This window comes from Anomaloglossus baeobatrachus, chromosome 11, assembly GCF_048569485.1.
Source record: "Anomaloglossus baeobatrachus isolate aAnoBae1 chromosome 11, aAnoBae1.hap1, whole genome shotgun sequence".
In the NCBI taxonomy this organism is placed as follows: domain Eukaryota; kingdom Metazoa; phylum Chordata; class Amphibia; order Anura; family Aromobatidae; genus Anomaloglossus; species Anomaloglossus baeobatrachus.
In genome coordinates this window covers 152232001-152258970 of record NC_134363.1, presented here as the reverse complement: position 1 = coordinate 152258970, position 26970 = coordinate 152232001, and the positions used below count along the sequence as shown (strand labels likewise).

Here is a 26970-nt window from a genome sequence, read left to right as displayed (position 1 = left end):
GGCCACCTCTGCCTGGGGTGGCTGCTAACCATGACATTGAACAGTACACTATAAAATTCTTGAGAACAGAAGATTTTAACAAGAAGTTGCAAAGTGGTTTGATTTTACAAGCACTTTGTCATTTTATGCATTAGATCAGGGGTGGTGAACTTCCGGCCCGCGGGCCGTATGCAGCCCGCGACGACTTTTCCTGCGGCCCCTGAGCTTATTCCCGGGGACTGCAGTGCTGGAGCGGCAGCCGCATCTTGCTGGCTGCTGGCCCTTTAAAACACCACACAGCGCGTTCAATGCTGAATGCTGCATTTCCTATACGTGAAAGACTACATCCCCACGCTGGCACTGCCTACGTGAGGACGTACTTTGTAGGTGGGGTCGGCGTGAGAAGCGCTAAAATCAAATAGGAGAGGATTGACTGCCAATCATTCCCCAGGTCTGTTCCTGGCGGCGGTGGCGGCTCCCTGTTCCCGGCGGCGGCTCACAGTTCCCGCCGGCGGCGGCTCCCTGTTCCCGGCGGCGGCGGCTCCCTGTTCCCGGCGGTGGTGGCGGCTACCTGTGCCTGGCGGCGGTGGCGGCTACCTGTGCCTGGCGGCGGCTCCCTATACCCGGTGGCGGCTACCTGTGCCCGGTGGCGACGGCTCCTCTCTGTGCGCCGGCAGTGCTCTCCATGCCCGCAGCCACCTCCAGCAGTCAGTGATCCAGGCCTCCCCCAGTTCTCTAACTGCCTCCAAGCTCCCCCGGGTCTGCCTGTGCCCCCAGCGCTCTGCTCCCCTCCTTTCTCCCCAGCGCTCTGCTCCCCTCCTTTCTCCCCAGCGCTCTGCTCCCCTCCTTTCTCCCCAGTGATCTGTGCCCCCCCTCCAGTCTCCCCAGTGATCTGTGCCCCCCCAGTCTCCCCAGTGATCTGTGCCGTCTCCCCAGTGATCTGTGCCGTCTCCCCAGTGATCTGTGCCGTCTCCCCAGTGATCTCTGTGCCCCCCCAGTCTCCCCAGTGATCTTTGTGCCCCCCCGTCTCCCCAGTGATCTTTGTGCCCCCCCGTCTCCCCAGTGATCTTTGTGCCCCCCCCAGTCTCCCCAGTGATCTTTGTGCCCCCCCCAGTCTCCCCAGTGATCTGTGCCCCCCCCAGTCTCCCCAGTGATCTGTGCCCCCCCCAGTCTCCCCAGTGATCTTTGTTCCCCCCCCCCCCCAGTCTCCCCAGTGATCTCTGTGCCACCCCCAGTCTCCCCAGTGATCTTTGTGCCACCCCCAGTCTCCCCAGTAATCTCTGTGCCCCCCCCCCAGTCTCCCCAGTGATCTCTGTGCCCCGAGCCTCTCCCAGGTCTGTCTGTGCCTTCAGCCTCTCCCATCCTTCTCTGTGCCATCTGTGCCCCCAGCGTTCCCCAGGTTTGTCTGTGTCTCCAGCCTCTCCCATCATTCTCTGTGCCCCCAGGGCTGTCTGTGTCCCCCCGGCATCCCCCAGGGCTGTCTGCCCCCGGCTATGTATATAACCCCAGCAATGTTTATGCCCCCCAGTCTTGTCTGTGAAACCCAGTGATGTGTATATACCCCCAGTGATGTATGTACCCCCAGTGACGTCTATGCCCTGCTGCTTCCCTAGTGATGTATATTCCTCCCAGCCCTCCCCAGCAATGTTTATGCCCCCCCCAGCTATGTCTGTGCTCCCCATCAATGATGTATGTACCCCCCAGTGATGTCTATGCCCCCAGCCTCCCCAGTGTTCTATATTCCTCCCAACCCTCCCCTGTGGTGTATATGCCCCCATACCCTCCTGTGATGTATATACAGCAGTCCCAGACAACTCAAACCTGGAAAAGCAACAAGATCAACATCGCCTAATATTACAGCTGCACCAAAGAGTAGAAGCTCCAGCCGTCAGTGAGTTAATTGTTTGACCAAATATATTGGGGGAATTTTCAAGTTGATAATTTTGTGCGGCCCCCGAAGGTTGGTAGAAATTTCCAAATGGCCCCCGGCAGAAAAAAGGTTCCCCACCTCTGCATTAGATGAAACAACCACTTTAAGCTACAATACAGAGAGGCAACAGGTCTGTACTAATAAAAGGTAATTGATAGTGTTACATGTAAGAATAGTCATATACAGTCAGGGCCAGAAATATTTGGACAGTGACACAAGTTTTGTTATTTTAGCTGTTTACAAAAACATGTTCAGAAATACAATTATATATATAATATGGGCTGAAAGTGCACACTCCCAGCTGCAATATGAGAGTTTTCACATCCAAATCGGAGAAAGGGTTTAGGAATCATAGCTCTGTAATGCATAGCCTCCTCTTTTTCAAGGGACCAAAAGTAATTGGACAAGGGACTCTAAGGGCTGCAATTAACTCTGAAGGCGTCTCCCTCGTTAACCTGTAATCAATTAAGTAGTTAAAAGGTCTGGGGTTGATTACAGGTGTGTGGTTTTGCATTTGGAAGCTGTTGCTGTGACCAGACAACATGCGGTCTAAGGAACTCTCAATTGAGGTGAAGCAGAACATCCTGAGGCTGAAAAAAAAGAAAAAATCCATCAGAGAGATAGCAGACATGCTTGGAGTAGCAAAATCAACAGTCGGGTACATTCTGAGAAAACAGGAATTGACTGGTGAGCTTGGGAACTCAAAAAGGCCTGGGCGTCCACGGATGACAACAGTGGTGGATGATCGCCACATACTTTCTTTGGTGAAGAAGAACCCGTTCACAACATCAACTGAAGTCTAGAACACTCTCAGTGAAGTAGGTGTATCTGTCTCTAAGTCAACAGTAAAGAGAAGACTCCATGAAAGTAAATACAAAGGGTTCACATCTAGATGCAAACCATTCATCAATTCCAAAAATAGACAGGCCAGGGTTAAATTTGCTGAAAAACACCTCATGAAGCCAGCTCAGTTCTGGAAAAGTATTCTATGGACAGATGAGACAAAGATCAACCTGTACCAGAAAGATGGGAAGAAAAAAGTTTGGAGAAGAAAGGGAATGGCACATGATCCAAGGCACACCACATCCTCTGTAAAACATGGTGGAGGCAACGTGATGGCATGGGCATGCATGGCTTTCAATGGCACTGGGTCACTTGTGTTTATTGATGACATAACAGCAGACAAGAGTAGCCGGATGAATTCTGAAGTGTACCGGGATATACTTTCAGCCCAGATTCAGCCAAATGCCATCATAGTACAGATGGACAATGACCCCAAGCATACAGCCAAAGCTACCCAGGAGTTCATGAGTGCAAAAAAGTGGAACATTCTGCAATGGCCAAGTCAATCACCAGATCTTAACCCAATTGAGCATGCATTTCACTTGCTCAAATCCAGACTTAAGACGGAAAGACCCACAAACAAGCAAGACCTGAAGGCTGCGGCTGTAAAGGCCTGGCAAAGCATTAAGAAGGAGGAAACCCAGCGTTTGGTGATGTCCATGGGTTCCAGACTTAAGGCAGTGATTGCCTCCAAAGGATTCGCAACAAAATATTGAAAATAAAAATATTTTGTTTGGGTTTGGTTTATTTGTCCAATTACTTTTGACCTCCTAAAATGTGCAGTGTTTGTAAAGAAATGTGCACAATTCCTACAATTTCTATCAGATATTTTTGTTCAAACCTTCAAATTAAACGTTACAATCTGCACTTGAATTCTGTTGTAGAGGTTTCATTTCAAATCCAATGTGGTGGCATGCAGAGCCCAACTCGCGAAAATTGTGTCACTGTCCAAATATTTCTGGACCTAACTGTACAACACTGGGCTTCAAGGTTGGAGTCTGACCAAAGGCAATATTATCTACAGTCATGGCCAAAAGTGTTGGCACCCTTGAAATTGTTCCAGAAAATTAAGTACGAGGGGCGATCCAAAAGTAATGATAAATCGGTTATTTCTATTGCACACAGAAATTAAAATAAAATGTTTTCTTCTCTCTTAGGTACCCACTAGTCCAGAAGAAAAAAAAAAATAAATCACTTAAATAGGCCACGATTCCTGGGAGCTACATTCATTTGAATATGAACTGCTGAGGAGTGAACATCAAAATGGAAAAAAACGAGCTCAGAGCTGTCATCAAATACCTCTGCTTGAAAAAAATGACTACCAAAGACATACACAGAGACTTGGTGGAAACATTGGGGGACTCTTCTCCTCCATATTCCACAGTTGCACGCTGGGCCAAGGAATTTAAGCTGGGAAGAACATCGACGGAAGATGAACATCGTGAAGGACGCCCATCCACGTCCCTCAATGAAGAAAACGTGAAAAAAGTTGAAGAAGTTATATTGGCAGATGGAAGAGTGACTGTCAGGCATGTAGCTGAGGTCACAGGGATCTTATGGCAGTATTCAAAGAATCCTTGCAAAAGAATTGCATATGAGAAAGGTCTCCGCGCGTTGGGTGCTAAAAATGTTATCCGACGAGCAAAAGAAGAAACGAATTGACATTTCAATAGCAAATCTCGAAAAGTTCCAAGCAGACAAGGAGAATTTTTTGTCACGTTTTTTGACCATGGACGAGACCTGGATCCACCACTTTGATCCCGAAACGAAACAACAATCGATGACATGGAAACGAGCCGACACCGAAGAAATTCAAAGTGTCAAGCTCAGCAGGGAAGGTTATGGCGTCCGTTTTTTGGGACGCTGAAGGAATTATTATGGTGGACTATTTGGAGAAGGGAGCCACTATTACGGGCTCCTACTACGCAGAACAAATAAGAAGATTGCGGGAGGCTATCAAGGAGAAAAGGCGCGGCAAACTGCGGGCTGGAGTGCTGTTTCACCAAGATAACGCGCCGGCTCACAAAGCTGCAGTTGCCATGGCAACCATTCAAGAAGCGGGCTTTGAACTGGTGGAACACCCCCCCTATTCGCCAGATCTAGCCCCCAGTGACTTCTTTCTCTTTCCTCACCTCAAGGAACACCTCCGGGGCAAGAAATTTGACGACAATAGCGACGTGATAACCACTGTTGGGGATTTTTTTGAGGGTCAAGGTCAAGAATTTTTTCGAAAGGAATTCTAAGTTTGGAAAAGAGATGGACTAAATGTATAGACTTGTTAGGAGACTATGTAGAAAAAAATTTTTTTTTAATATATTCATGGTGTTTATTATTATCATTACTTTTGGATCGCCCCTCGTATTTCTCCCCGAAAATTATTGCAAATGCACGTTTTGTGATACACATGTTTATTTCCTTTGTCTGTATTGGAACAACACAAAAAATTAGACATATCATCACACAAAATCCCAAAAATGGGTCAGACAAAATTGTTGCCACCTTCTCAAAATTGTGGGTAAACAACTTTGTTTCAAGTAAGTCAAACTCACCTGTGGTAACTAACAGGTGTGGGCAATATGGAAACCACACCTGAAACCAGATAAAAAGAGGTGAAGCTGACAGTCTCTGCAGTGTGTGTGTGTATGTGTATGTGTGTGTGTGTGTGTGTGTGTGTGTGTGTGTGTGTGTGTGTGTATGTGTATGTGTATGTGTGTGTGTGTGTGTGTGTGTGTGTGTGTGTGTGTGTGTGTGTGCCATGCTTACATGGAGAACAGAAAGAGAAAAGAACTGTGAGGACTTGAGAACCTAAATTGTTTAAAACGATCAACAATCTCAACGTTACAAGTCCATCTCCAGAGATCTTGATGTTTATTTGTCCACAGTGCTCAATATAAATCAAGAAGTTTATAACCCATGGCAGTGTAGCTAATCTCCCTGAACGGGGACGGCAGAGAAAAATTGATGAAAGATTGCAACGCAGGATAGTCCAGATGGTGGATAAGCAGCCACAATCAAGCAAACAATAAATTAAAGTTGTCCTGCAGGCTTAGGGTGTATCAGTCTGAACTATCCATCCACATTTGACTGAAATGACCCAGCAGGACTCCACTGCTGAAACAGAAAAAAAAACTAGAATGCAGTTTGCCAAAATGTACGTGAGTAACCAAAATCCTTCTGGGAAAGCGTCTTGTGGACAGATGAGACCAAGATGAAGCTTTTTGGTAAAGCACATCATTCTATTGTTTATTGAAAACAGAATGAGGCCTACAAAGAAAAGAACACTGCACCTACAGTCACACATGGTGGAGGTTTAAGGATGTTTTGCTGCCTCTGGCACTGGGTGCCTTGACTGTGTGCAAGACATCATGATATCTGAAGATCACCAAAGGATTTTGGGTGGCAATGTAGTGCCCAGTGTCAGATAGCTGGGTCTGCGTCATAGGTCAGGGGTCTCCCAGCAGGACAATGACCCCAAACATACTTCAGGAAGCCCCAGAAATTGATGAAAACAAAGCACTGTAGTTCTGAAGTGGCAGCAATGAGTCTGGATCTAAATCCCAGTGACACCTGTGGAGAAATCTTAAAATTGCTGTTGGGAGAAGAGAAGACGCCTTCACGAGAGACCTGGAGCAGCTTATAAAGAAGAGTCCGAAATTCAAGGTGAGAGGAGTAAAAAGCTTCTGGACGGTTATAGGAAAAGATTGCAGTTAATTCCAAAACACGTGCAACGAAATATTAGGCTGAGGTAGACAACAATTTTGTCCAGCATATTTTATGGGTTTTATGTGAAATATCGAATTTGCCTCCCCCCCCCCTCTCGGGTTTGTTTTGTGTTGTTCCAATACACAGAATGAAAGTGAAAAGGTGTATAACAAAACATGTAATTGTAATAATTTTCTGGAACAATTTCAAGGGTGCCAACACTTTTGGCCATGACTGTACATGGAACCTATGTTTTCCCTGTATTAGGAGAATTTTCACAAGATCCCACGCTCCAAACACAAACTACTAGGTTTCCTATAACAGAAATAAACATAAAAATAATATTTCAAATTTGTGTTGCTACATGTCATTACAATAAAGACTTTGCATCAAATATTGTGTAGAGTGCGGCGAATTGTACATGTGCTGTAACATAGTGCCAACATAGACAGTAGCACATCCAATGCGACTGACCCTTTAAGGATGGAGCCCGGGTTAGGGATAGGAAACATGGCGAGTAAAATGGCCTGAGTGGAATATGAGAGAGATTATATTATAAATATATATATATATATATATATATATATATATATATATATATATATATATATATATATATATATATATATATATATATATATATATATATATATATATATATATAGTGGGAGACTTCCAAGATGTGTAGAACAAGATGAAGAAGGATCCAGAAAGGCAGAATGGCAACAAAAGTGGGTTTTTTTTTTCTCTCTGACTTTATTATCCAAGAGAAGGGAATTTTGTTTACTTACCGTAAATTCCTTTTCTTCTAGCTCCAATTGGGAGATCCAGACAATTGGGTGTATAGCTTCTGCCTCCGGAGGCCACACAAAGTATTACACTTAAAAGTGTAAAGCCCCTCCCCTTCTGCCTATACACCCCCCGTGCATCACGGGCTCCTCAGTTTTGGTGCAAAAGCAAGAAGGAGGAAAAATTATAAATTGGTTTAAAGTAAATTCAATCCGAAGGAATTTCGGAGAACTGAAACCATTCAACATGAACAACATGTGTACACAAAAGAACAACCAGCCCGAAGGGAACAGGGGCGGGTGCTGGGTCTCCCAATTGGAGCTAGAAGAAAAGGAATTTACGGTAAGTAAACAAAATTCCCTTCTTTTTCGCTCCATTGGGAGACCCAGACAATTGGGACGTCCAAAAGCAGTCCCTGGGTGGGTAAATAATACCTCATAATAGAGCCGTACCACGGCCCTTTCCTACAGGTGGGCAACCGCCGCCTGAAGGACTTGCCTACCTAGGCTGGCATCCGCCGAAGCATAGGTATGCACCTGATAGTGTTTCGTGAAAGTGTGCAGGCTCGACCAGGTAGCCGCCTGACACACCTGCTGAGCCGTAGCCTGGTGCCGCAAAGCCCAGGACGCACCCACGGCTCTGGTAGAATGGGCTTTCAGCCCTGAGGGAACCGGAAGCCCAGAAGATCGGTAAGCTTCGAGAATTGGTTCCTTGATCCACCGAGCTAGGGTTGATTTCGAAGCCTGTGACCCTTTACGCTGGCCAGCGACAAGGACAAAGAGTGCATCCGAACGGCGCAGGGGCGCCGTACGAGAAATGTAGAGTCTGAGTGCCCTCACCAGATCTAACAAGTGCAGATCCTTTTCACACTGGTGAACTGGATGAGGACAAAAAGAGGGTAAGGAGATATCCTGATTGAGATGAAAGGGGGATACCACCTTAGGTAGAAATTCCGGAACCGGACGTAGAACCACCTTGTCCTGGTGAAACACCAGGAAAGGGGCTTTGCATGACAGCGCTGCTAGCTCAGACACTCTCCGAAGTGATGTGACTGCTACTAGAAAAACCACTTTCTGTGAAAGGCGTGAAAGAGAAATATCCTTCATTGGCTCGAAAGGTGGTTTCTGAAGAGCCATCAGTACTCTGTTCAGATCCCAGGGTTCTAACGGCCGCTTGTAAGGAGGGAATATGTGACAAACCCCCTGCAGGAACGTGCGTACCTGTGGAAGTCTGGCCAGGCGCTTCTGAAAAAACACAGAGAGCGCTGAGACTTGTCCCTTAAGAGAGCCGAGCGACAACCCTTTTTCCAATCCTGATTGAAGGAAGGAAAGAAAAGTGGGCAAGGCAAATGGCCAGGGAGAAAAACCTTGATCAGAGCACCAAGATAGGAATATCCTCCACGTCCTGTGGTAGATCTTGGCGGACGTTGGTTTCCTAGCCTGTCTCATAGTGGCAATGACCTCTTGAGATAACCCTGAAGACGCTAGGATCCAGGACTCAATGGCCACACAGTCAGGTTGAGGGCCGCAGAATTCAGATGGAAAAACGGCCCTTGAGACAGCAAGTCTGGTCGGTCTGGTAGTGGCCACGGTTGAAACACCGTGAGATGCCACAGATCTGGGTACCACGACCTCCTTGGCCAGTCTGGAGCGACGAGGATGGCGCGGCGACAGTCGGACCTGATCTTGCGTAACACTCTGGGCAACAGTGCCAGAGGAGGAAACACATAAGGGAGCTGAAACTGCGACCAATCCTGAACTAAGGCGTCTGCCGCCAGAGCTCTGTGATCTTGAGATCGTGCCATGAAAGTTGGGACCTTGTTGTTGTGCCGTGACGCCATTAGGTCGACGTCCGGCCTCCTCCAGCGGCAACAGATCTCTTGAAACACGTCCGGGTGAAGGGACCATTCCCCTGCGTCCATGCCCTGGCGACTGAGAAAATCTGCTTCCCAGTTTTCTACGCCCGGGATGTGAACTGCGGATATGGTGGAGGCCGTGGCTTCCACCCACATCAGAATCCGCCGGACTTCCTGGAAGGCTTGCCGACTGCGTGTTCCCCCTTGGTGGTTGATGTATGCCACCGCTGTGGAGTTGTCCGACTGAATTCGGATCTGCTGGCCTTCCAGCCACGGCTGGAACGCCTTTAGGGCAAGATACACTGCTCTGATCTCCAGAACATTGATCTGAAGGGAGGACTCTGTCGGAGTCCAGGTTCCCTGAGCCCTGTGGTGGAGAAAAACCGCTCCCCACCCTGACAGGCTTGCGTCCGTCGTGACCACAGCCCATGATGGGGGAAGGAAGGATTTCCCCCTCGACAGAGAAGTGGGGAGAAGCCACCACTGAAGGGAAGCCTTGGCTGCCCGTGAAAGGGAGACGTTCCTGTCGAGGGACGTCGACTTCCTGTCCCATTTTCGGAGAATGTCCCATTGAAGAGGACGCAGATGAAACTGCGCAAAAGGAACTGCCTCCATTGCTGCTACCATCTTCCCTAGGAAGTGCATGAGGCGCCTCAGGGGGTGTGACTGGCCTTGAAGGAGAGATTGCACCCCTGTCTGTAGTGAACGCTGTTTGTCCAGCGGAAGCTTCACTATCGCTGGAAGAGTATGAAACTCCATGCCAAGATATGTCAGAGATTGGGCCGGTGTCAGATTTGACTTTGGAAAGTTGATGATCCACCCGAAACTCTGGAGAGTCTCCAGAGCAATGTTCAGGCTGTGTTGGCATGCCACTTGAGTGGGTGCCTTGACAAGCAGATCGTCTAAGTAAGGGATCACCGAGTGTCCCTGAGAGTGTAGGACTGCTACCACTGCTGCCATGACCTTGGTGAAGACCCGTGGGGCTGTCGCCAGGCCGAAAGGCAGCGCCACGAACTGAAGGTGTTCGTCTCCTACGGCGAAACGCAGGAAGCGCTGATGCTCTGGTGCAATTGGTACGTGGAGATAAGCATCTTTGATGTCGATTGATGCTAGGAAATCTCCCTGGGACATTGAGGCGATGACGGAGCGGAGCGATTCCATCCGGAACCGCCTGGTTTTTACGTGTTTGTTGAGCAGTTTTAGGTCCAGAACAGGACGGAAGGATCCGTCCTTTTTTGGTACCACAAACAAGTTGGAGTAAAAACCGTGACCCTGTTGCTGAAGAGGCACAGGGATCACCACCCCTTCCGCCTTCAGAGTGCACACCGCCTGAAGAAGAGCATCGGCTCTCTCGGGGGGCGGAGATGTTCTGAAAAATCGGGTCGGAGGACGAGAGCTGAGCTCTATCCTGTAACCGTGGGATAGAATGTCTCTCACCCATCGGTCTTTTACCTGTGGCAGCCAGGCGTCGCAAAAGCGGGAAAGCCTGCCACCGACCGAGGATGCGGAGTGAGGAGGCCGAAAGTCATGAGGAGGCCGCCTTGGGAGCGGTTCCTCCGGCGGTCTTTTTAGGACGTGACTTGGACCGCCATGAATCGGAGTTCCTCTGATCCTTTTGAGGCCTTTTGGACGAGGAGAACTGAGACCTGCCCGCGGGCCGAAAGGACCGAAACCTGGATTGTACCTTCCGTGGTTGAGGTCTGTTTGGTTTGGACTGGGGTAAGGATGAGTCCTTTCCCTTGGATTGTTTAATGATTTCATCCAATCGCTCACCAAACAGGCGGTCGCCAGAAAATGGCAACCCGGTCAGGAACTTTTTGGAAGCAGAGTCTGCCTTCCATTCACGTAGCCACATGGCCCTGCGGACTGCCACCGAATTGGCGGATGCTACCGCCGTACGGCTCGTAGAGTCCAGGACAGCATTAATGGCGTAGGACGCAAATGCCGACGCCTGAGAGGTTAAGGACACCACTTGCGGGGCAGATGAACGTGTGACTGCATTAATCTGCGCATGACAAGCTGAGATAGCTTGGAGTGCCCATACGGCTGCGAATGCGGGAGCAAAAGACGCGCCGATAGCTTCATAGATGGATTTCAACCATAGTTCCATCTGTCTGTCAGTGGCATCTTTGAGTGAAGCCCCATCTTCCACTGCAACTATGGATCTAGCCGCCAGTCTGGAGACAGGAGGATCCACCTTAGGACACTGAGCCCAGCCCTTGACAACGTCAGGGGGGAAGGGATAACGTGTATCCTTAAGGCGCTTGGAAAAACGCTTATCTGGACAAGCTCGGTGTTTCTGGACTGCCTCTCTGAAGTCAGAGTGATCCAGAAACATACTCAATGGACGCTTGGGAGACCTGAAACGGAATTTCTCCTGCTGAGAAGCTGACTCCTCAATTGTAGGAGCTGGTGGAGAAATATCCAACACCTGATTGATGGTTGCTATAAGGTCATTCACTATGGCGTCACCATCAGGTGTATCCAGGTTGAGCGCGGTCTCAGGATCAGAATCCTGATCTGCTACCTCCGCTTCCTCATCTGGAGAGTCCTCCTGCTGAGACCCTGAGCCGTGTGATGAAGTCGAGGGAATTTCCCAGCGAGACCGCTTAGGCGGCCTGGGACTGCGGTCCATGTCAGAGACCTCACCTTGGGACCCATGGGTCACCGCAGGAGCACTTTGCAGCTCCAATTGAGGGGGGCCTGGGGTCAATGATTGAACAGTGCCCGGGACCTGAGTCACCGGTCTGGACTGTAAGGCTTCTAGTATCCTAGCAGACCATTTATCCATAGTCTCAGACAGTTTGTCAGCAAATACTGCAAACTCCGTCCCTGTCACCTGGACAGTGGTAGCAGGTGGATTCACCTGGGCCACCAGTGGCAGAGGCTCCGGCTGAGTAAGTGCCACAGGGGCCGAGCATTGCACACAATGAGGGTCCGTGGAGCCTGCCGGTAGTATAGCCGCACATGAGGTACAGGTTGCAAAGTAAGCCTGTGCTTTGGCACCCTTGCTATTTGCGGACGACATGCTGTTGTCTCCTCTGAGTACAATCCAGGAGGGTATATAGCCAAAAATCAACAGTGCGACAGTACAGTGTAAATGTATAGCATATAAGCATATATATATATATGTACACTTCTGCACTTAGTGGGGCCAGCACCGCAGGTGCTGCTTACCGACCGCTCAAGCGGTTGTGTGATCACCAGAATCCCTGCATGGGCCTCCCAGAGCCTGTGTCTCTCCTCTCCAGCGTTAGAAGTGCTGACAGGAATGGCTGCCGGCGTTCTGTGGAGAGGGGGGGGCCGTGGGCGTGCCCTAGAAAAGTGCGGGAATCTGGAGCCCCACTGTGCTGTATGAGGGGGGAGGAGGATACAAAGTATGCTCCAACCCTCAGCACTAACGTCCTGTGCAGTGTCCCGCCCTTCCCCTGACTGGCAGGCCTGGGGGCGGGAATATGCGATACTAGGCCGCAGAAGCCGGGGACTAAAGTAATAAGCGCGGCCGGCATATAAGCGCGGTCGGCGCGGTAGTCCCCGGCGCACAAACACACCCAGCAGTGCTGCAGTGTAAATGGGCACCAGCGCTCCATGAGCGGTTCCCACGGGGACACAGAGTACCTCACAGCGCGGCCAGCGCGGTAGTCCCCGGCGCACTAACACACCCAGCAGTGCTGCAGTGTAAATGGGCACCAGCGCTCTATGCGCGGTCCCCACGGGGACACAGAGTACCTCACAGTAGCAGGGCCATGTCCCTGTCGATACTCGGCTCCTGTCAGCAGATTCCCCAGGGGCTGCGGAGGGAGCACGGTCTCATGTGCCTGGAGACAGATTAGGATCCCACTTCGCCCAGAGCCCCTTAAGGGATGGGGAAGGAAAACAGCATGGTGGCTCCTGCCTATGTACCCGCAATGGGTACCTCAACCTTAACAACACCGCCGACTCAGAGTGGGGTGAGAAGGGAGCATGCTGGGGGCCCTAATATGGGCCCTCTTTTCTTCCATCCGACCTAGTCAGCAGCTGCTGCTGACCAAGATGTGGAGCTATGCGTGGATGTCAGCCTCCTTCGCACAAAGCATAAAAACTGAGGAGCCCGTGATGCACGGGGGGTGTATAGGCAGAAGGGGAGGGGCTTTACACTTTTAAGTGTAATACTTTGTGTGGCCTCCGGAGGCAGAAGCTATACACCCAATTGTCTGGGTCTCCCAATGGAGCGAAAAAGAAATAAAAAATTCCAGAGCTCTTGACAAGTTATTAAGTGCAAGGTATATGCAGTATGAACTACGCATTTCGGCGGACGCAGCCGCCCTTTGGAGTCATTCTGCCTTGCTGGATCCTTCTTCATTTTGTTATACATACATACATACATACATACATACATACATCTATCTATATATCTATATATACACACAGTACAGACCAAAAGTTTGGACACACCTTCTCATCTCTAGAACAACTGTTAGGAGGAGACTTTGTGCAGCAGCCTTCATGGTAAAATAGCTGCTAGGAAACCACTGCTAAGGACAGGCAACAAGCAGAAGAGACTTGTTTGGGCTAAAGAACACAAGGAATGGACATTAGACCAGTGGAAATCTGTGCTTTGGTCTGATGAGTCCAAATTTGAGATCTTTGGATCCAACCACCGTGTCTTTGTAGAAAAGGTGAATGGATGGACTCTACATGCCTGGTTTCCACCGTGAAGCATGGAGGAGGAGGTGTGATGGTGTGGGGGGGCTTTGCTGGTGACACTGTTGGGGATTTATTCAAAATTGAAGGCATACAGAACCAGCATGGCTACCACAGCATCTTGCAGCGGCGTGCTATTCCATCCGGTTTGCGTTTAGTTGGACCATCATTTATTTTTCAACAGGACAATGACCCCAAACACATCTCCAGGCTGTGTAAGGGCTATTTGACTAAGAAGGAGAGTGATTGGGTGCTACGCCAGATGACCTGGCCTCCACAGTCACCAGACCTGAACCCAATCGAGACGGTTTGGGGTGAGCTGGACCGCAGAGTGAAGGCAAAAGGGGCCAACAAGTGCTAAGCATCTCTGGGACCTCCTTCAAGACTGTTGGAAAACAATTTCCGGTGACTACCTCTTTAAGCTCCTCAAGAGAATGCCAAGAGTGTGCAAAGCAGTAATCAAAGCAAAAGGTGGCGACTTTGAAAAATCTAAAATATAAGACATATTTTCAGTTGTTTCACACTTTTTTGTTAAGCATTTCATTCCACATGTTTTCATTCATAGTTTTGATGCCTTCAATGTGAATCTACAGCTTTCAGAGTCATGAAAAGAAAGAAAACTCTTTGAATCAGAAGGCGTGTGTGTGTATGTGTATATATATATATATATATATATATATATATATATATATATATATATATATATATATATATATATATATATATATATATATATATATATATATATGTATATATATATATATAATCTGTGGGGCTGTTCCCATCTGTGATTATTTTCTCAGCCCTAATCGGACCGAGAAAACAGTCGCAGCATGCTGCAGGTGGAATCAGATTTGTTTTCGCTCGCACCCATACAAGTCTATGGGTGCGAGTGAAACATCACACTGCACTTGGATGACACCGGAGTGCAGTGTGATAATCGCATCAGCTAGCAATGGAGGAGATGGGTTTTGATTAGTCCCTCCCTCTCCTCCGCAGCTGTGATCCGATAGCAAGATCGGATCACAGTGGCATGACATGCTTACACTTTTAGCACAGTGGGAGCCATGATCATTAGCATATCGCTTCGGATGCCATACGCTTGTGTGGCCCCAGCCTAAGTGCCAAGATTGGAAGATTCCCCCTATCTTTAGCCTTGTCTGGATGTAGCGGAACTCGAACATGGGCACCCTTGCTCCCTTCATTTTCCATGGGATGGCCGGAAATAATCAAGAGCATAACTTTCAGTGCTATTGTCTGGATTGGTGGGCTAACAGCTGTTAGACCCCCAGTGATTAGGAAGTTCCCAGTTTCATAGATAATACCTTGCTAAGTGGTGAATAACCTATGTAAACCTAAAACCTCTTTACCATTCTCGATCATTGCTTTCCAGATACAAATGATCCCCCTTCTACATTCTGGTTACATACAGTTTCTGCTTTACCTTCACATGATATAATCAATTGTGATAAATAACACAAGATTCATGAATCTCTCCCTTGAATTATTTAGGCCATGTGACGTTACCCAAGGCTTATAAAGAAAAAAATCCATGATAACCCGTTTGACCTGCTGTTGATATTTTAGTGTCGGGATTCTCGATATTTCTTTGCCCCGGGACTTTATGACGCCCCTCCCAAAAATGGTGAAGCAACATATCGAAATTAATTGAAGAGGAATCATTATTCATAGGCAATAAAAGATTAGCAAAGATTTTTGGTTTCGAGCACAAACAAGGCAGTTTGAGGATTCCGATGTTGCGCTAATCAATGAGGAAATGTCCTGTGGGCGGCAGGCAGGGCGACGGCAAGAGCAAAACAACCGTGCACACGCTCCTGTTTACTCGCTTAGCTCTATTAATAGGTTACAATCATCCGGAGGGCTTTTTTTTGCAAAAATGATTGCTTTTGTGTGATCGTGGACTCTTTTTGCAGCGCCCCAGAGTATAGGACAATGCATTGCGCTTTCCTACAGTTACATAAATGTGATATTAACGACTCATTAAAGTAGATGGTCTCTGATATGTTCGGATCTTAGGTGTTTGCTTCTGTATCGGGAGCCTCTGTTAATTCAAGCACATTTTACAGAAGAGAACACCATTTAATGAGATCCGTCAAGGTGTGCCGCTGCCGGTCAGGTTAATGGATGGGGTACTGTGCCGTTACAGAGTTCAGGAGCCAAGCCGGGCCACTCCGTCTCATGTTCAGCAGACCATCCAAAAGCAGGAAAGAAGTCGATTTCTAGGGCAATTACCGTATTTTTCGTTTTATAAGAGGCACTCCAAATTTGGAGGAAAAAAAATAAATACGGGGTCCTCATTATAATCCAGTGGTGTCTTACCAGGGAGGGGGGCCGGCAGCAGAGCGGGGATCAGTGGAGGCAGGGGTGGTACTGGAGTACGGCAATGCTGTGAATGGTACAAAGGGGGGCCCAGATACTAACTGCCGGTGGTGCACAGCGCCGCGGGGCTGCTCCGCTCGGCGCTGTGGGGCTGCTCTGTGTGGCGGGCGGTAAGGCACCGACCATTCTGAAGATGTCGGCGGTGAGGATTTCTTCAAATAATGGCGGCTCGAGTCGGTGCATGAGCCGATGAGAGCTTGAGCCGAGCGCTCCATCTGCACATGCGCTGACTCTGGCCACCATTATTTGAAAAAATCCTCACCACCGACATCTTCAAAATGGCCCGTGACTCACTGCTTGGCGCACAGAGCCGAGCCCCACCGGTGGCATACCACTGCCTTCTTTGGCCACTCTTCACCACCTCCCCACAGTAAGCTACATTCGGATTTTTAAGACGCATCCCTTATATTCCCCCAAAAGTTTTGGGAGGAAAATTGAGCTTTAGAATCCAAAAAAATATAGTAGTTACCAGCAGATCAAAAATTAGTCCAGTTCCGTGGTATTAATACAATTACCACCACTTGCCTTTTATACTATTTTGCAACCACCTACCGACTTAATTTGTCACGTTGCGTGCAGGTCTATGCAACAGGCTCTGGAGCTGAACCTACACCATAACCAGCAGACGCCGGCTGTGTTATACAACCAGCATCAGCTATTAACCACTTATATGCTGCTGTCAATCTCTGCCCGCAGCATTTAGGTTGAGCAACCCTGCCCAGGCGTCCATTCAGGCGCCTCTCGACCTCCCCTATAATAACAATGGGGAGCTGATTCGCTGCTGGCTGAGTAGCCATATGTCTGCCATACTGGCACTCCTGTAAATACAATTACAGGCTGAGCTTCATTTTCATACTGTTGACTGCGATGCTCAGCTCCAGAGTGGCTCTTCTCATAGCGGCGGTGGCCGGGTACCGCACATTCGCCTACCATTCAAACCAATAGGAGGCAGATGTGCAGTACCCGTCCGCTATCACAAGACGGGACAGCTCCGAACCGGAGCCTTTCCAGCCACCAAGAAAAGCTGATCGATGGGCGTGCCGGGTGTCAGCCCCTGGCAGATTAGACATTGATGACCTAGCCTAAGGATAGACCACCAATGTTAAAGTAGTGGACAATCTCTAAGAAATTCGTCTCTCAAAATGAGTATGTGCACTGTAATGTCTTTACATTTAGAACAACTATCATTATAGTGGACGCTCCTCGGCTCCGGGCACTGCTACTTGTACACTTACCAACTCCTATGAGCTGTATCAGAGACACGGTGGAGTCCTCATTACTCTGCTGCACCAGGGTGTAGATGGTCAGACCAAGAACGCACAGGAGAGAGACGATGGCCAGGCAGAAGTAGGTCTTTATCGGCCATGGAAGCTCTGCCCAGGGCTTGATCTATGAAAACACAATGCAAATGAAATGTCAGCTCAGGCTTACACATTTCCTCACTATGTGCAAAAGACATTCTGCACGCACATGAACCCCGCTGCTTGTTCCTACAGGTAATTCATTAAAAACAGTAAAGTCCATAGCTAAGCAAGGAGGATGGAAGGAGCACCCTCTACTGCACAGGCGCTGCGAGCAGGCAGCACAGGCACACAAACAGTAAAGTCCATAGCTAAGCAAGGAGGATGGAAGGAGTACCCTCTACTATTCAGGCGCTGCGAGCAGGCAGCACAGGCACACAAACAGTAAAGTCCATAGCTAAGCAAGGAGGATGGAAGGAGCACCCTCTACTGCACAGGCGCTGCGAGCAGGCAGCACAGGCACACAAACAGTAAAGTCCATAGCTAAGCAAGGAGGATGGAAGGAGCACCCTCTACTGCACAGGCGCTGCGAGCAGGCAGCACAGGCACACAAACAGTAAAGTCCATGGCTAAGCAAGGAGGATGGAAGGAGTACCCTCTACTATTCAGGCGCTGCGAGCAGGCAGCACAGGCGCACAAACAGTAAAGTCTAATTTCAGCACCTGAGCCGCTGAGGATGTACCCACCATCTAAAGAAGAAAAAGATGTACCGCTTGTATATATAAGTTACCCATTGGCATAGAAATTGTACACAATAAGGGAGTCTGCCAATACACAAGTTAATTTACAGGGGCTTTATAACCAGGTCAAATGTTGGCACTTTATGCTTTTATTTAATTCCCACTGATCCAGAGTACTACATTTTTTTTATTTTCTTAAATTTGCCCTGTGATTTCAGATATATGGGCTTTTTTTATTGAGTGATAATTGTTATGGTTTTTACCAAGGGGGTGGTGCTCACAGGGTAATAATGCAGTGCGGCCTAAAGACATGCCCCCGAGGATCCTGCAAGCACCATCCCTCTGGCAAAGGCCATAACAATTAGCACTAAACAAAAAGGTCCATGTCATTGGAACTGTATGGAGGAAATTAAAAAAAAAATTAAAAAAAACCCCAGAACTCAGGGGAACAAGATATAGAGAGGGATGCCGAGGGGATACTGAGAGATGCCGAGGGGATACTGAGAGATGCAGAGGGATGCACAGGGATGCACAGGGATGCAGAGGGATGCAGAGAGATGCAGAGGGATGCAGAGAGATGCAGAGAGATGCAGAGAGATGCAGAGAGATGCAGAGAGATGCAGAGAGATGCAGAGAGATGCACAGGGATGCACAGGGATGCACAGGGATGCAGAGGGATGCAGAGAGATGCAGAGGGATGCAGAGGGATGCACAGGGATGCACAGGGATGCAGAGGGATGCAGAGGGATGCAGAGGGATGCAGAGGGATGCAGAGGGATGCACAGGGATGCACAGGGATGCACAGGGATACTATCAACTCATTTGACAGGTCTTCATTAACCCAAGAACGCGCAAGCAATTCAATCTACCATAGAAAACAAATGACCTAGCAGGCCTGCGAGGCCCCAGGTATGCGTTCTAGGGTTAAAATGTATCCAGTCACCCTCAAAACGCGATTTACTAAAAGTACATAGTTCTATGGTGGAGACCGTCTCCTTAAATACTTTAGAGGGGTTTCCGTTATTATTTGACCCATACGTTTCACACGTCCTAACAATCACTTTTCTATGAGCGTGTGGATCAAGTAACCCTTTGCAGTCATGTGGCCACTGCTTCCTGCTGTTGCTTCAGATGTGGACACCTGAATCAGAGTGACGCGTAGCCATCACCGTTGTAGACGGAGCTGCCATTCACCGATTGCCAGGAATCGGAGTACGCTTACTCCGCTCATAGACTTCACTGTCCTGAGCTGCACGGATCCGGATAATGCCTTGCAGCTGCAGCTCCTTCGGTGGACAAGTGCTACTTGTCAGCTCAAGGGGCTAAAGTGTATAAGAAAAGTTACTGTTTCAAGGAAACCACACAATAGGGTCTTATCCAGGTAGCGACGTTGTGAATACACAAGGATGTGCTCCCCTGGCACAACAATGGTAGGATGCATTTGTGTATGAACATTGTATTAAGTCGGACGACGTGGAAGCACATTGGTCTCTCTCCTGTCAATCATTCGGCAGCGGAGGAACCACGAATCTATTCCTTAGTTTAAGGTAAGCCCTTAAGTATTTTAGAGCTGACGTCATTGCAGGTCAGTGTATAGCAGTAGTGAAACTTGCACAGAAAGCTGAAAACACAATTTCTTGAAGGCAGAAGTATGATCATGCGTAGTGAATGGTGTATTTCTATGGACAGAAGTAAAAAAATTGCCTCTCCTCCTACAAAAAAACCCCATAAAAAGAAATAATGACTTCTAGGATGTCATAAACGTTGTGATTCTAGTGGTGACGACAATCAGTGAGTGCTAATCCGCATATACAAGGTCAGTCACTTCCCACTCTACTGAGAATAAAACGTATCATTGTAGTGTCACTTTGTAAGGTTCTTCTCCACTTTAAAAAAGTTGGTGATTAAATAGAGCCCTCGAGTGGTAGAATATTGTAATTACAGGTCATGAGAAAATCTGGTTTTTTTTTGGTTTTTTTTTTTGCTAAACATACTTTGGTAATTTTTTTTCCCCCTTATTTTCCATATCACTACAGTGTTAGATTTGTGCACTTTTAATTTTTCTTTCTCCCCAGTCTTCCAAGAGCCATAACTTTATATTTCCGTCAGCATTGTTTTATGTACACTGGTTTAAATGACTATTTATGTTACCACTAAATGTACTGAAAAAAATGGTAAAATAACTCCCAGAGCTGTCAAATGGTGGAAAAAAAAAGGCAATTCAGTCATTAGTTTATTTCATTTTTTTAAGGTGGGAAATGGGGGAGGGGAGGGGGGATGGGGGGGGGGGGGGGGGGAGTTTAGGAAAAGCCGTAGAGATTTTTGCTTGCAGGTTGACCTGTAGTTATTCATTGGTATCTTTTGGGGGACTATATACCGTATTTTTCGGATTATAAGACGCACCCCTCATTTTCCTCCCAAATTTTTGGGAGGAAAATGAGGGGTGAGTCTTAAAATCCGAATATAGCTTCACCTGGGGGTCCTGTCTGTGCGGCGATCGGGCGGCCGGGTGCCTGTGGCTGCGTGCGAGTGGCAGCCGGGTACCTGTAGCTGCGTGCGGGGGGCAGTTGGGTGCCTGTGTGCGGGCGGCAGCCGGGTGCCTTTGCGGGGGGGCAGTCGGGTGCCTGTGTGCGGGCGGCAGCCGGGTGCCTGTGTGCGGGCGGCAGCCGGGTGCCTGTGTGCGGGCGGCAGCCGGGTGCCTGTGTGCGGGCGGCAGCCGGGTGCCTGTGTGCGGGCGGCAGCCGGGTGCCTGTGTGCGGGCGGCAGCCGGGTGCCTGTGTGCGGGCGGCAGCCGGGTGCCTCCGTGCGGATGGGCGGGCAGCCTCCTGGCTGTGCAGCAGGTCGCCCTGTGTTACAGTGTGTCCGCAGTCCCAGTTTCAAATGATGGCGCCGGGAGCGTGCGCAGATGGAGCCCTTGGATGAGAGCTCCATCTGCGCATGCGCCGCAGACACTGGGACACTCACCACACCGGCTTGCTGCACCACTTACCCGCCGCTGCCGTCACCACCATGGACCCCGCCGCACCTGCATACCACGGACCCCGCCACCACTGACCCGCCGCACCTGCCAGCACAACCTCTGCCTCCCGTGACCCCGCTTAACCACCACTGCTGCCCCCCTCAGGTAAGACAACACCTGAATATAAGACGGACCCCATTTTTATTTGTTTACCTTTTTTATCTCTAAATTTGGGGTGCGCCTCATAAAGCGAAAAATACGGTAACTCTATAATTTATTTTTTCTTGAAGGCAGAGTAAATCAAAGAGCAATATTACCATTTTTGATTTTTATTGCCAGTTCAGGATTTCCCATATATTCTCACATATTCTTTGTTCTGACTATTATGCACACACATTGTAAGAAAAGGAGGGCCTTAAATACTAATATATATTATATATATATATATTTATATATACTTATTACTTCTCTTCAAGGACTTGAGCTTGCGCTAAATTGTGTAATTCATTGAGAACAATATGACGCATCATCAGCTCAGCCTATTGCATTAACCCCTTCAGCCCCGGGCGGTTTCAGTTTTTTTTGCTCCTTCTTCAGAGAGCCGTAACTTTTTTTATTTTTCTCTCAATCTTGCCATATGAGGGCAAAAAAATTCCAAGTGTGGCAAAAAAAAAAAAGTGTGATCGCACAATAGTTTTTGGGATATTTTATTCACCGTGTTCACTATATGGTAAAACTAATGTGTGGGTGTGATGCCTCAAGTCTGTGCGAGTTTGTAGACACCAAACATGTATAGGTTTACTTGTATATAAGGGGTTAAAAAAATTCACAAGTGTAAAAAAAAAAAAAAAAAAAAAAGTGGTATTAGTTTTGCGCCATTTTCCAAAACCCGCAGCATTCTCTTTTTTCGGGATCTATGGCTCAGTGACTGCTTATTTTTTGAGTCTTGAGCTGCCGTTTTTAATGGAACCATTTTTGCGCAGATGCTACGTTTTGATCGCCTGTTATTGCATTTTGCGCAAAACTTGAGGCAACCAAAAAACGTAGTTTGGGCGTTTGGAATTTTTTTGCCGCTACGCCGTTTACCGATCAGATTAATTAATTTCCTTTTTTGATAGGTCGGGCATTTCTGACCACGGCGATATCAAATATGTGTATATTTTTTATTTCTTTAATCCTTTAATTTTCAATGGGGTGATTTGAACTTTTAGGTTTTTTTATTTTTTAAAGATTTTTTTTAATTTTACTAGTTCCCTTAGGGGGCTATATGGATAAACACTCTGCTATATCTGCTGATCACAGCTACAGAGCTGAGATCTGCAGATATGCTGCTTAAGGCCCGTTTCACACGTCAGTGAAAAACACAGACGTTTTTCACTGGCGTGTAAAACACGCACATGTCCCTCCGTGTGACGTGAATCACGGCACACGTGGGTTGTCTAAGTGCAATCCGGGCTCCGTTCTCCGTGATTGCACTTACAGATTAACTCACCTGCGCCCGCTCCCGCTCTCCATGGTGCTGATCGCTCCCGCGGTGCAGTATCCGGCCGGCGCTGACCCCTGCAGCAGCTGCTTCCAGGTCGTCTGTGTCGTGCATCATGAATATGCACGACAGTAATGAGCCGGCTCAGAAGCAGCAGGGAGAACGGGCTGCAGAGGACATCGCTGGACGCCGGGTGAGTAAAAATGATTTTTATTGTAAAAGCACGTTTTTTTCTGGCACGTGTTTCACGGATCACACCACTGCGTGGTCCGTGGGACATCAGTGATGCCAGAAAAAAATAGACATGTCTCCGTGCGGCAATCACGCACACGCGGGTACGCCGCACGTAGACACATGCAGTGAAAAATCACTGACGTGTGAGCAGACCCATTCATTATAATGGGTCTGCGTATGTCAGTGATTCTGGTACGTTTAAAAAAAAAGCACAAACGTACCAGAATCACTGACGTGTGAAAGGGGCCTAAAACGTACCAGAATCACTGACGTGTGAAACAGGCCTTACTCTCAGTGCTGGCACTATGCAGACACAGAGAAAATGACTCATGTTAGCTACAGATGTCATCACATGAACCTGTGCTACCATGGCAACCACCGGAAGTCATGTGATCACACACATGACTTCCGATGGGGGCGGCGGTAAGTAAAAAAAGTAATGGCCGCGCGCATATACATCTCGCTGCCAGATTTTGGCAGCGAGATGTAAGGGGTTAAAAGTTGTGGGTGGAAAGCGATTCCACTCGTAACTTGCAGGCACACATGTCAGCTGTTTGAAATCAGCTATGTGTGCAGATCGCCGCGGCCTGCCCACGGTGATGATAGTGACACGATCCATGACGTACCCAGTACGTCATGTGTCGTTAAGGGGTTAAAGGGAACCTGTCAGGTCCAATATGCACCCAGGACCACGAGCAGTTCTGGGTGTATATTACTAATCCCTGCCTAACAGTCCCTGTATCTAGTAGAATAGATAAAGAGATATATAGAAAAAGTATTTCTAAAGATCTCTTATGATATGCTAATGAGCGAGGGGACTAGTCCCCTGGACCTTAGTTCCCTTGGCTAGTTGGCCCCCTTAGCATGTTAGTATGTCCCTACGGGCGTGCTAACACGCTAATGGATGTGCAGCGTCACAGGATGATCTCACTCACCTCTCCGCTGTCATTGTTGCTGGATTTTGGCTCAGTGCGCATGACCCTGGACTTTCAATCATGCGCACTACTTCAGTTTGATGCCGGGACGCGTACACCCGGCTTCATAGTAGTGTGCATGACCCAAACTCCAGGGTCATGCGCACTGAGCCGAAATCTAGTGTCGGGCAGCGATGGCAGCGGAGAGGTGAGTGACATCATCCTCTGACGCTGTGTATTCGTTAGCACGCCCACTAAAGCAATGTGGATGGAAAAAAAAAAAAAAATGAAAAGTTTACTTTTTACCACAGACATGATCCTTTAGCCCCAAATTTTGCATTTTCACAAGAGTAACGAGAAAAAAAAATGCACCTTAGAATTTGTTGTGCAATTTCTCCTAAGTACACAGACACCCCATGTATGGTGGAAAGCTACTGTTTGGGCGCACTGCAGGTTTCGGACACCATGTTGTGTTTGGAGAGCCCCTGATGTGCCTATACAGTGGATCCCCCCCCCACAAGTGACCCCATTTTGGAAACTTGAGCCTTCAAGGACTTCACCAGGTGCGCAGTGAGCAGATTGACTCTACAGATATGTCACAAAATTGTATACTATTGGGCAATGAAGAAAAAATAATTACATTTTTACCACTAAAATATTGTTTAACCCCAGATTTTCAACCATCACAAGGGGAAAAAGTAAAAAAAAAAAGCCCCATAATGTGTTACGCAATACCCCATACGTGACTACAGTAGTGTTTGGCCGTAGTTGGGTGTAGTAACGATTAGTTTCTGGATAACACCCATGAAGTCAAACATAGCAAAAGTTGCAGAATTAAAAATTGCAAATAAGCCCTTGTAGTGCTCATTGCATTGTAGTGCCCGTACATTGTACCCAGCTCATGCCTCTGGAAACCTTCACCCCGTCAATTAAGCAGGCTCTCTTCACTATAACAATGCAATGTACGGCTCAGAATGGAGGGGGCATTTTAATTATGGAGTGCAGATTTCATTTTGAGGGGAGCCATAGCGGTTTTCCAGAGCCTTTGTGCTACCAGTAACATGGAAGCCCGCTATATTTCCATTAACAGATGACAGACCTGAGTGGGGACTTGTGTTTTTGTGGGTTGTGCTGAATGCGATTTTGTGGCGATTTGGGTACAGAACATTTTGGATCAGTACACATTTATCCTGTGCTCTATGCTGAGCACTTACATCGGGGTTTCCATCTACATCTCCAAAATACATGATTCAGGCAAAACCCCCACTCGCTAATGAGGCACCAGTTACTCCACTCCATTTGGCCTCTGTTCAGTGGTGTCCGTCTTATCAAAAACTGATGATGACCGCACTTTTTATGCATCTTTAGACATGCACAAAAGATGGACACCGCCGGACCACAGGCCAGACGTGAGGTCAATGCGACTCCCTCTGCCTCAGTAAAGTCACTTTCAGTTGGGAATTTTGTTTGAAACACGTTTTTCAGACATTTACACGTAATTCCAGGTGTAAGTACTCAGTGTAGAGCGCAGGATAAATGTGAGCTGTGCCGTTCTGCTATCTTTGGGAGGCAGAATGAACAAATCAACATCAGGTTAAGAATTGGCTTTATATATTTATTTTCTTACGCCGTTCACCTTGCGGTATAGATGATTAGGCGGCTTTATTCCTCAGGTCAGTACGAACACAGTGATACCAGATTTATATATTTTTTATGTTTGGCTACTATCAGAGTAAAAATGCTATTTTACAAAATAAAGGTTTTTTTGTATCAGCAAATTTTGAAGGCTATAGTTTTTTATTTTTCTGACTACAGTCACGTGAGGGCTTGTTTTTTACAGGAAGAGTTTGAGTTTTTATTGGTACCATTTTGGGCAACATAATATTTTTGATCACTTTCTATTTAATCGCTTTTACAGTGATAAGACAGCTTATATTCTTCAGGTGGGTACAATAACAGAGATACCCCATATATATTTTTTTTGTTGCTTTTGCACCATAAAAAACATTTTATAGAGAAAAAAAAATAGTTTTTGCATTGTTCTATTCTGAAAGCTATAGCTTTTTTTTATTTTTTCGCTGATGGAGCTGTATAGCAGATTTTTTTTGTGGGACAAGATGAGGTTTTCAACAGTCCCATTCTTAATTATATAACGTTTTACTCCACTTTTATTGTTAGCTGTATGATAAAAAGACTTTTACATTATGGTGTTCACTAGTGTGACAGTAAATCAGGTTGTTACGGATGTGGCGATACCAAATGTGTACTTTTTTTTTTTATATAAAATATACATTATTGGAATTTTATTATTATTTTGTTCTTTATTTCTGATTTTTTTTTTTTTTTATTTAGTCCCTATTTGGGACATTACTTTTTATTGCACTGCTCTCAGGTATAATACTCGTATTGCAATGCACCAGCACTGCAATACATTATACTATCAGTGCTGCACTGACCGAAGCATCTGGGATCATGCTCCTGGCATGATCCCAGATGCTTTCCATATCTTGGTGACCCGGAGGTCATCATGATAACTTCAGGTCACCATTTCAACCATTGAGACCTCACAATCACATCGCGGGGACACTGATCGGAGGGGAAAGGAAGCACAATCCCTCTCCCAATTCCTTAATGGGGCGATAGATATTGATCGCGACATTTAGAAGATTAAAACAGCCAGGGACGGCGCAGGGACCATCCCTGGCTGTGGGAGCTGTCAGATAAGCCGAGTCCCTGATGGCTATGGCTGAGGCACAGCTCCTGTGTCCCTGTGATCACCAGGACGTACTGGGTACGTCCAAGGTCAGGAAGCACCAGACAAGTAGGACGTACCCAGTACATCTAAGGTCGCGGATAGGTTAAAAAGCAATCCTGCCCACTTGGTGAAAAATAGCAGCAGCTGGTTCATCTGATAGCCTATAAGAAGTGTCTCATTACCAAGGTGTCACACAAGAAACAACTCATGATTAGTAAAACAAGTGAGCTGTCTCAAAACCCTCACAACCTTATTGTTGCAAAAGATACAGATGGCATTGGTTGCAGAATTTCTAAACTACTGAACGTTCCAGTGAGCACTGTTGGGGCCATAATCTGGAAGTGAAATGAACAAATTTCACCATAAGCTGGCCAAGAACAGGAGCACCCAGGAAGATCTCAGACAGAGGAATGTAAAGAATTATCAGAGTCGTCCAAAAGCCAAGACCCGCCTGTGTAGAGCT

General features: G+C 47.4%; 1 protein-coding gene across 1 annotated transcript in view; it reads right to left on the bottom strand.

The window, feature by feature from the left end:
* The window catches only part of LOC142256917 (uncharacterized), an 88161-nt gene that overhangs the window by 51044 nt on the left and 10147 nt on the right, over window positions 1–26970 (bottom strand). The window contains exon 3 of the mRNA XM_075328904.1: window positions 17417–17570. Within this exon, the coding sequence (XP_075185019.1) occupies window positions 17417–17570 (154 nt within the window). The remainder of the gene's footprint in view (window positions 1–17416; window positions 17571–26970) is intronic.